Below are 11,975 nucleotides of genomic sequence, written 5' to 3' on the forward strand. Positions count from 1 at the left end.
GAATGTCTCATGACATGGATTTCAAAGGTATTACTTAAAGTTTAAATTCTGTGATTCTATAAAAAGTATATTATAATTGTAATTTTATCAGTATTCCAAATACCAATTTTACTATGTTTGGTGTTTGTTCTTCAGCTTAAGGTATCATATGCATTGGCGCCCGTAGTGGGAGTACATTTAATTATTTAATTCAAAACCAAGAAAGTTCTAACTAAGTGAAAAAAAAAATATTAACAACCAAAAGGTTCTATCTGAAGAACTTTTTGGTTCTTAACGGAAATTTTTTACATTTTTGTTTTTCTTACGTTACATTTTGATTTTAAGAAAAATAAATTGCTAGTGTTAACTCAGAACAACTTTGTGAATTTTTAGATGTACTAATCATTAAAAATCATTCATTACGAAAAAAGATAATGCAGTTTTAAGTTGAAAATAGTTTAAAATGGCTCTCCTGAACAATTTGATATTTTGAGATCGCACCTTTTGGTTCTGAGCCCTCGATTACATTTGATATTCACTCGATTTCTTACGTAACGATTTTCTTATTTTGTTGTAATTAAAAAACGAGTGACTGTAGAAACTTGAAAATTTCACTGAATGTTAATATAAGCATTTTATATATACGATAAAATTTTTAAAATAATTTGACTCTTTTTGAGCTGTTTACGGACATTGTAAGTTTTCAATTTTTTTAGTTTTTTTTTTCTATAAATATCAATAAAGTTTTATCTGTTGGGCCAAAAAGTGTATAAATTTAATACAAAGCTCCTGATATATTGTTACAATATCAGATGAAAAATATTAAAAATCGTTAGTCACAGTTTTTTTTTTTAAGCATTTAAAGTTCAAAAAATGACAAAATATGGAAAAATCACGAAAATTTGCAAATTATTTCGAGTTATAAATTCATAAAAATTTTTCTTTTTAAATCTAAGATTTTAAAATGTAATACAAGATTCCTTATAGGATATTCTACCTTTACCAAAAAAAAAAATGTCTATAAGAAACTCAAATTAAATTTTTATGGGCGTTTGAAATTCATATTTTTACAACATTTGATATTCACTCGATTTCTTACGTAACAATTTTCTTATTTTGTTGTAATTAAAAAACGAATGACTGTAGAAACTTGAAAATTTCACTGAATGTTTATATTAGCATTTTATATAAACGATAACATTTTGAAAATAATTTGACTCTTTTTAAGCTGTTTACGGACATTGTAAGTTTTCAATTTTTTTAGTTTTTTTTTCTATAAATACCAATAAAGTTTTATCTATTGGGCCAAAAAGTGTAAAAAATTAATATAAAGCAGTTGAAAAATATTAAAAATACATAGGCACAATTTTTTTTTATAAGCATTTGAAGTTAAAATGTTGACAAAATTTATCAAATTTAAAATTGAATAATTATTCTGTAGTTAAAAATTTATAAAATGTTCAACTTTTATATCTAAGGATTGAAAATTTAAAACAAGATTCCACGTAAATATTTAATTCTGTTGCCAAAAATTCTAAGAAATACATAAGCACAGTTTATTTTTATTGTAATTTTAATTTCAAATTTGAACGAAATTACATATTAAAAACCTGTTATATGTAATTTATAGGCCATAGTTCCATCCATTGTAAAGATGCAGTGTGTTATACCTGTGGTATCAAATATCAATGAATGCAATATTTAAAGCTTATATTTTCCACTGTTTTGAGAGAAATCTTTCATGGACGTAAATGGTGAGGAGGGCTTAGCCATGGACTTATAATATAATATTACATTATTACGTGTCCATGGGCTTGGCCCACTCTGAGCCATCTTAAACCCTCCCTAAGATAAGTTAAAATGTTAAATCAATTTAATATAGGCATAGCCATATAGGGAATCATTATTAAAATGAATTATATAATTTATGAGCTAAAAAATACACAATAAACATGCTCCAAAATTATCAACAAATCTATTAGTACCTTTAACTCTTACCTCAATCAATCAAGTCATTTAAAAGTCACACGATTAATTACAAAATACACTCAAAAATTATATTTTATAATATAAAAAAAATGATATATATATTATTTTATAACTGTATAAAGCCATTTTTATTAAATTTATACAATAATACAATACATTAATTTACATTTAATTTATGATTCTTTTGAATTGTACATATCAGAGATAAAATAGAGTTTATGTAGTGGGTGGAAGACGGATCTCCGACTCTGATCACCATTTGAAACCTAGATAAATAATTCTGGTAATAATAATATCATATATTTGTACATACTTTGTAACAGCACCGCCTTATGCAATGACATGGTGTGCGTGCAATTTCACATCAAAGCACAAATTAGAAAAATTACATACTCCTAACTCCTATATCACCTATAAGTTATAGGCTATAACGATTACGTAAATTGCGTGTATTTATAATTATGTATGTATGTGCGTACCTATATGTTATATGCAGTACAATTACAATATTCTTTTTAAATAGATATGTATAATATACTATGCTTGGCTAAAAAAATACTAAAACCTGTGTACAATAGACATCTATACTCTATTCCAAATAAGATTAGGATTCAGCGGCAACCAGTTTTCGTTCCGCGACGGTCAGATGCAGTCCCCACTACTGCAACGCATTAGGCTTTGCCATGGAAAAAAAGCCATGTCTTTTCAATGTCTCCAGGCGCACAACTTTGCCACCAAAGTCTGACCTTATTTGGAATAGAGTATAGACATACGTTTTTTATGGTCCCAGGACTGTCCGTTGTATACTGGTTTCACTGTAATTTACTAATATATATTGTCTTTGGGTACATTCATAGCATTGTTAATACATACACTATCATTTGTAACTATACCATATTAGTTTCTAACCTCTATTCTGTTTATTTTGTCAAAACTCTTTACATTTTTAAAAGGTAATTAAAACAAAAAATTAATCATTCTTCTATTAAAATGATTTATTGTAGAAAGATCTAATGAAATATACTAATCAGAATAAAATAATTTGATTTTAAGAAAATAAATTTTTTTAATCACTTTCATGATAATAAAAATTAATGTACTGGTATTAATGTACTAAGTATGTATTCTTAGAAAGATAATTACAAAACAATATTGTTTAATGACCTATTACAATATTTTATATTATTTCTTTTTATTCTATGAGATAATAATATTACAAATCATATTAGTAATATGTTATTACTATGAAATTGTAATTTGTTTACTTACAAATATTTTACTCAGTATAGTTATTTAACAGTTGAAATAATTATCTACAATAAAGCTTTACTAGTTAGTTATTTAGTGATACTTTTTTAACCACATAGATTATATTTTGCTAAAACTATTCCAAAATTGTTTTTTTTTATAATACAGTATAGTATATTATTATTTATAGATTTATGAAAGTATAAAACTCTCATAAACACATTTTTTCTATTTAGATAATTATTTTTACCATTTTATATTAATTTTTATGGTGTTTAATTTTAATATTTTTAATCAATCTTACAAACAAATTTTTATAAAAATATTGTATTGTCCAATTTTTTGATAACATTATATTTTAATGGATTTCTTATATTACAGGTACATTTAATGGCTGTTTTAGTGTTTAGAAGAAAAACGCTTTGATTAAACTACTGTTAAAGTTTATTAGGATTATAAATATGGTAACTTAAAGTTGCAATATACTTATAGTGTCCCATTGAATTTGACAAGTTTTAGCAATACAATTTTTTTTCAAAAAGTATAAACGTTTTTTAAATAATGAGTGTTCAAAGATAAAAGAATCACCCAGTATAATATTTAATTAATTTAATCAAATTTATGTTTTAGATGTTAAATTTTTAAACTTTCATTATTAGTTTATCATTAAGTTTTTTTCCCAACGGTATCTATTTAGTAGAATAAAATCATTATCATTTTTATTGCCGGGAAAATATATGATTGTGGAATTTAAAAAGATACAGTTAACACTTTTTTTATAATTAAAGATATTAGTTGTTTATCATATTTTACTTAATTGAAAAAATATTTATCCTAATTATAATTTTATTGTGTAATATGTATATTTATAAATATTTTAAATGATAGCTATTTATTGATTCAAATTATAGTTTTTTAGAATATTTAAGAGAATATTTTGAGAACCACCCATATTACTATGAATTGTTAAGCAGGATCAGTGTTTGTCAAGTTCCTTATATAAAAGAATTTGTTCCGTTCCTCGTTCTTTTTTTAAAAAAAGGAATCTTTCTGTTCCTTGTTCCTTAAAAAATAAAGAATTCGTTCCTAAGTCGTTTCATTCGAAAATGAACGAGTTCCTTTTTTAGTTCCAAATAGAATAAAAATTCTTATTTAAACATTTTTGTTTTTTTTTTTCGTATTATGCATACTTCTTTAATTTTAATTTATAATATTTAACTGCAGGTAGGTACATTTTTTATATGTTTATGTAATATATTATTACATATTTTGAGATTTTCTTCAAAATTAAATTTTTGGCTAATTAGCAATATACATTATACACATTAAAAAATATATCTTAATTTAAATTTTTACATACTTATCTATGTACATTATTGGAACTAGAAAGGAACGAACAATTTTGTTATTTTTCCTCTATAAAAAAGAACTAGTTGATTTTCTCATTCTTTTTTTACAAAAAGGAATCCGTTCCTTTTGGAACTCGTTCCTTCCAAACACTGGGCAGGATATATTTTTGAACATGTTAATATATCCAAAACAAAATTTGATTGATTAGTTCCTGAGTAATTGAACTGTGAAAATAACAATATCCTGAAAAATAATTTTGTTTAAAATATAAAATGGGTATAATATTTAGTCCAGTACACCATACAATCAATTTTAACGATTATTATAAAATGATAATACAATAATATTAATTACTATTATTTCAATCATCATAGCTCGTTTTTGAATAACACAGTTGACTAGTTAAATGGAATGACAAAATTTAATTATTAAAAAAAATATAGTCTTTAAGTATAGGTACTTGAAAAAATCAGGATTTGAATAAATTCATTATCAAAGGAAAAATGGAGATTAACATGCTTAGTGAATCACCCTGTATATGAGAAAATAGGATAACAACTATATTCAAAAAATATTCATCCTTATATTGAATTATTCTAATGTTTGTTTTAGGTTCTAAAACAAAGCGGTGTGATTGCTCCAATTCAAGGGGGTTATAATGTACAAGAAAGAATTCGATCAGCAACATTTTTATCAGAATATCATGACGATGTATTAGGATTTCTATTTGATGGATTTTTTACTGATGGAACTATTGTTGAAGAAATCCCTAGTGATCTTATTGTACCCATCATCAATAAAACAATGGTACTTAAAAATAAAATCACTTCTTTATTCACATATTTAAATTTTATAATATTATGTACTTTCATTATTATTACAAATATTTTATTTAACAAAGGAATTCATCCCATATGATAAAATGAAAATTATATTTGGTGCTTGGACTCCTAGTTTAATAATTGATCTTATAAACAGTGGAATGGACATGTTTGACTCTTGTTTACCATGCATCACAACCGAACGCAATTCGGCCTTAATATTTGATTACAATTTAAAATATAAGTGAGATTTGATTTGATTTGATTTTAATTATATTTATTCATTATACTTAATATACTCAATATACAATTGCTTTAACTTTCAGAAATGAAAGTATTATTATGGACGTTTCTCATCGTAAAACTGATAAAATGAATGACAATTTGAATGAATATGAAATATGTTTAACAGATAAATGGTAATATATTGATTTTTTTTTAATTTTGTAGTAAAATAATATTAATAATATTTATCTTTTTGGTGTGATTTGGAATAAAATAAATGTAGCCATTTTGAGAAATTTGTGCCAATAAAAGATTCATGTACGTGTTTGACCTGTAAGAAACATACTAGATCTTACATTCATCATTTACTGGTCTCAAATGAACTTCTAGGTTCTATATTATTGACCATGTAAGTGTATTAAAAAAATATCCTAAATATAAATTACATTCAAAATTAATTATTTGTATTTTTCAGACACAATCTACATTACTTTAATCAATTTTTCAAGGACATACGAGAAGTATTAATGAAATAATAAATACAAATTTGAATTAACTGTTTTATTTATGTCTAATTGTTTATAAATTAATAAATTGAGTAGATACCTACTAATTATTATATGTTGTTGCGTTATCTACTCTTCTCTACTAACTTTGTAAATTATTAGTAATTCTAATAAAAAAAAAGCAGGTAAGTGGATGTCGCTCTGCTGTACAGTAGGTTACAAGTGGGTCATTGTACAATGGGTTTTATTAGACTTGAATTCAATGATAAAATATTGTTGTATAAGAAAAACGATTCTGAGTGGAGACGGTTTGTCAGCCTGGATATTTTATATTGTTATTATTTATTTTATCATGTAAGTTGAATTAATATTATAATATTATAATTTTTTATTCGTTTCTATGCTGATAAACTTAGCGTTAGAAATTAAAATCCCATTTTTAGCATTTTTTTGTAATTTTTCGGTAGTTTATCCCGTGACATTAAATAACTATTGAAAAAATCGGAAAATGATCTAAAGTACTATCTTGATCCAATTTGCTAAAAGATAAGGTATTATATGTTGAAATCGAAGCACTCCTTCTGGTAGAAATTTTGTTTACAGGATATAAAAATAAAAAAAAAAAATTAAATAAATAAACACCATTGTAAAACCAATAGCTTCCACGCTCCGCTCAGAATCTAAAAAAATACAAATTAGTCAAAAAGTTTTGATCACAATTTATATTTAGATATTTTAGTTAAAAATTATACTTGTTCCTCCTCAATTTCTCTATTTCCAGTTTTAAAATAGTATTCACTTTTTACTAATTTCCATTCAACAATTCTAAATTTTCAAAATTTTTAATTGTACCTGTGAAGCCATGCATCTTATGAGACCTTGTCTTTGGTTACTTCATAATGAAAATTTACGACAGTCCAAATTCAATAAACTGTTGGAGATTATTTATCTAGTCATTCAGCTATAATCTATCCCAAAATATCTTGTGCCTGAAGGGCATCTTAGGTTTATGAAAGCTCATGTGAGATTTGTTTTGGATGTTACTAATAATTTGATTGTAAATGGCTACCTAACCTTGAACGGAATTTCCAGTTTTTAGACAATATCACTGTACTTTCAAGTTTCGACCCAACTTTTGTGAAATATGTACATTTCAAAAAAAAAAAATGTTTCTTAAACGCTAAGAAAGGATAACTTTGATGTTCAAAGATAGTTTCAATGCCGGAGCTAGAAAGAAGATATCTATAAAGTATAAATTGAAATTATTTAGCAAACATTGACCGACACAATAACAAGTAAGCAATAAAATTGTAAGTTACCAGTTATTTCCTCAAAATTCAAAATCTCCTATAAGTAGGCATTGATGTAGTTCTAAAAAATGTATGGATACACGCCTAAATCAGTCCACCACTGATTTTAAATAATGTAGGTACCTACTTACAATTTTAATTGGACCGTGAATTTAATATGTTAGTTGCATATGCAGAAGAACCATTTAATTACACATTATACACAAAATGTATAATTGCAAAAATGTAGTGAGGGGGTGGGCTAAAGTGCACTTTACCATGCAAATTTTTCGATTTTTTTTTTTTTTTGGAACCTACTTATGTTTACTATTTAAAAACAATGGTGCAATCAGAATTTGTCGGTCGGACTTAGTTTTGAAGTTATGGCCTTTGGAAGTACGCAATTTTGCGTTTTTTACGCATCGGCGCAACGCTACGTTATCACGTCTTTCGCGATTTAATTTTTATTTTTGAGATATATTGATGAAATTATTAATGAGTACCTATTACTTATTTTTAAGCCAAGCTTGTTGTTGTTATTTACTTACAGAACAATCATTTCAGCCCTGGGGGTTTTCGGGCGGAGCCCCCATCCAACGAGAGGTCCGTGGGACCTCGAGTCTGGCGACCGGGACCGGTAGGTGAAGGGAGCTAGATAATATACTTATGTTACTCTAAGTAGCCATCGGGTCTGGTGATTGAAGTCTTTATACTTGTGTTACTTTTTATTAACAAGGTTAAATTTATTTGTTAAGTCGTCCACAATTTTAGCCCCGGGGGTTTATACTTGGGTTATATAATAGATTAGTATAGCATAAAGACAATTAAGAGCGTTGTGCGAATGCATAAAAACGCGAAATTCAAAAACTGTCTTTGTATATAACTTCAAAACGAAGTCCGGCTATCAAATGTTGATTGCACAATCGTTCTTAACTCGTTGTAGTAGGTACAGTAGATAATGTTTCAAAAAAAAAAAAATATCAATATTTTTAAAAGGCGCAGTAAACTACCTATAGCGTGATGCGTGAAAGCATAAAAATCACAAAATAGTGAACTTCGAAACTAAGTCCGAGTGTCCGCCCGACAAATTATGATTGCACCATTGTTCTTAAACAGTTAATATGAATAAATTCCAAAAAAAAAAAATTTTCATGGGGTGGTAAAGTGCACTTGTTCTATTATATACCTATATTGATGATTCATATTAGGTATGTCAAAAAAAACTGATAAACCTATACCCAAGTCTGTAACTGTGTTTGTTTTTTATACGTACCTATAGTTTATAGTAACTTTATATAGGATATTGGGTTGTAGGGTTTTTAGCTTTTAAAAGATTTGATTTTAAAAGAATAATTTTTTTGAATTCTGAACTCAAAATAATTTGCTAATTTTTGTGATTTTTCCGTATTTTGTCAAGATTTGAACTTTAAATGCTTATAAATAAAAATATTTTCCAAATGTCATTGTAACAATATAGTAGGAGCTTTATATTAAATTTTCATGTATTTTTACTCAACAAATAAAGTTTTATTGACATTCATAGAAAAAAAAAAAAAATTGAAATATGAAATTGTCTGTAAACAGTTCAACCCAAATCAAAATATTTTGAAAATTTTATCATTTATAGAAAATGGAAATACAAACAACCAGTGAAAATTTCATGTATCTATCAATTGTTTTAAAGTTACACCAAAAACCAAAGTCAATTTTATGAAAATTTGATTTTGCGTCAAAATTCCCGTTTTTCCTTAATTTTTTTTTTGTTTTTCACAGCGCTTTTGAAAATTACTGGGAATTTTAAGTTTTGACCTCCCTAATGCACCCAAAATATTCACTTTCCCATCGAACAAGATACTGAAGTTGAAAATCGAAGCATTATTTCGACTATACTTATCGTGTACCTACACAGGTCACCAGCGGCGTATATACGATTTTTTTCTGAGGGGGGGGGGGGGTGTTAAAAATATATTTATGATACACATTACAAGTTATTAGTTAAACTAAACGTCATTTTTATTTTGTTTCAAATTGGTATTAGTTATAAATAGTTGCAATAGTTTTATATTAGACTGTTATAATAATTCATAAAATAAAATCCACTCGACGTCGTTATTGCTGTTTTTGTCGATTTTATAATTGGTTATTATTTCAGTAATAGGTATCGAGGCCTACCTATGATAAAATTGTTATCGACGATAATTTTGTCGACTTGTCGTGCTATATAATTTATTATTCGTACCGTCGGCAGTTTGCCGAAAGTCTCTTATCACAACAATTTTCCCAAAACAAAATACCAATATAAAAAAGATTTTTGTTTGGGGGGAACCCCTTACAACCCCCCCCCCCCCTGCCCCCCGTAACTACGCCCCTGCAGGTCAAAGACACAAAAAAAAAAAACACACATCATTGTAAAATCAATACACTCAGAAACTAAAATAATTCATAACGAGTCAAAATATTTTGAAAATGTCATCATGTACCTATAGAAAATTTTTAAAATAAACATTTGATGAAAATTCCAAGTAACCTATATAAGTTTATTAGTTTTTGAATAACGAAAAAAGAAAATCGTTGTATGAGATAATTTATTGATTTGTGGGTGAACATCAAAATATGTCTAACTTCAGACACTCGTAAATAATAATTTAATCTTCCGGTAAAATGTTTATTAAATGTAGGAAAACTTAAAGGGAATGTTGTTATACATTTTCAAAACTAATAAAAGTTAAAAATATTAAATATAGGCACGGTTTTTTGATAAGCATTATTTAAGTTCAACATTTTATAAAATCTCAAAAATTTGCAAATTATTTTGTGGTTGAAAATGTATAAAATTATCAGTTTTTATAGCTAAGGATAGACAATTTTAAATAAGTTTTTTAAGTAGTTCATATATTGCAATAGAAAAATCTAAAAAATATATTAACACGATTTTAGTTATTTTGTTGTAATTTAAAATTATTATAATAACATAGGTCTGACTGACAGACCATCTCCGCTGACCGCTCAGAATTGTTTTTAGTACGTATTACGTATATAATGAAAGAATTATATCATTGAATTCAAATTGAACACCATCCATTAAATAGTGACTAACGTCTAACACGACACCTAATCAGAACGGTTGTACCTATTTTCCCCCTTTTTAATTATAATTTAGTACCAAACCCTCAACGACGAAATTTCTTGGCTTGGCCACGTGATTTTCAAATGTCCACAAGAAAACAACAATTTTAGAATGTGAGGGGAAAACATCGTTAACAATCTCTGATAATATTTAATTATTAACTTTTAATGCTCAAATTACCAAACATATTATCATTTATCATAATATAATATTAATTAATTGTATACCTACGTCATACGATAGGTATACCATATTATGGCATATTCCTACCTCGGGCTACCTAGTACCTATCTACGTCATACGATATAGGTACCTGGTACCTATCTAATAAATACAATGCTTTCGAAAAATATTAATATAATAAAATAATAAAATATTCTAAGTAATAAGAATAACTATGTAATACCCTGCAATATATGTATTGGCTGACTGACCGTCTCCTCTCTGAATCGTTTTTCGTATAAGATAATTTAGCTTTGATTTCGACTGATCGAAAGCTTTCAATTTAACACATCCATTACAGATGACAATTAACAGATAGGTACCGAACTTACTCAATGACTACTATACAGCGGAGCAAGATATATAGTTCCTAAGATTTTTAATTTTAACTGTATTAGAACCTACCTACCGATTTATATTTACGATATTTGTATCGATAATGATTATAGACTAGGTAGGTTAATTAAATATTACTTTAACGCTTACCCAGTAGTCAGTTCCTTTTTATTGTAAGTTGCACATTGGAATATGATATTATGTTAATGGTTCTTAAATTAATATGCATTGTACTTATACGACCTTCCTACTTTTCTATTACGTTCTACGAATTATAATATTTGAATAAAAAACGAAAACATTTGATTATGTAGGTAAGTCTTAAAGCCAGTTAAAGAATAATGTCTTGTTATATTGTTGGGTTACATAGACATTTATTTTGATAATCATAATGTTTTACTTAATTTTAGTTGTTTTTTTTTTTTTGATTTTTGACATAAGATATTCAGATTTAATCGTGGCTAAGTACGGTCTTATATTATACCTTCTAGACCATGTGGTCAATTATTTAGCTTAATATTTTTCACTGTTTGGATATCGATTGTATATAAATTAGGTACCTACATCTGAGGTTACATCCGTGGTCTGCATTATTTTACCTTTACCTAATTAAAATTTGAAGACGTAGATGCGTGATTGTTAATAACTTACATAAACAATTGAAAGAGTCTATTGACTTATACATTTGTTCAATTGCAACAGTTAATTAGCGAACTGTACTTTGTTCTAACATTATGAATTATGGTAAGACATTAAAAACACAACTATACAAATTTATCAAATAAATTAATCCTTGAAAAACTTATCTTAAAATGATTGTACTCGTAAATATGTTCAATTATTTCTTATGTATTTCGCAGTAACCTTCTCTGTTAATATAAAA

The 11,975-nt window shown here is 26.5% G+C and overlaps 2 protein-coding genes across 3 annotated transcripts in view; one reads left to right on the top strand and one right to left on the bottom strand.

The window, feature by feature from the left end:
- LOC100169149 (uncharacterized protein CG1161-like) overlaps positions 1-2,477 on the bottom strand; it is a 10,843-nt gene extending 8,366 nt beyond the window's left edge. Inside the window, exon 1 of one of the 2 annotated variants that reach the window (XM_008182021.3) lies at positions 2,282-2,477. The gene's annotated coding sequence lies outside the window, so the exon portion shown is untranslated. Of the gene's footprint in view, positions 1-1,977; positions 2,002-2,281 lie in introns of those variants that run through there. The other variant, XM_008182020.3, reaches the window with a different exon arrangement.
- Positions 1-6,233, top strand: part of LOC100167096 (queuine tRNA-ribosyltransferase accessory subunit 2) — an 11,803-nt gene extending 5,570 nt beyond the window's left edge. The window contains exons 5-9 of the mRNA XM_001945496.5: positions 5,179-5,373; positions 5,468-5,631; positions 5,714-5,806; positions 5,896-6,021; positions 6,088-6,233. Of these exons, the coding sequence (XP_001945531.2) occupies positions 5,179-5,373; positions 5,468-5,631; positions 5,714-5,806; positions 5,896-6,021; positions 6,088-6,148 (639 nt within the window). The 3' untranslated portion in view covers positions 6,149-6,233. The remainder of the gene's footprint in view (positions 1-5,178; positions 5,374-5,467; positions 5,632-5,713; positions 5,807-5,895; positions 6,022-6,087) is intronic.
- Positions 6,234-11,975: the final 5,742 nt, after the last annotated feature.

The sequence above is a fragment of the Acyrthosiphon pisum genome, chromosome A1 (genome assembly GCF_005508785.2).
Source record: "Acyrthosiphon pisum isolate AL4f chromosome A1, pea_aphid_22Mar2018_4r6ur, whole genome shotgun sequence".
Classification (NCBI taxonomy): Eukaryota; Metazoa; Arthropoda; class Insecta; order Hemiptera; family Aphididae; genus Acyrthosiphon; species Acyrthosiphon pisum.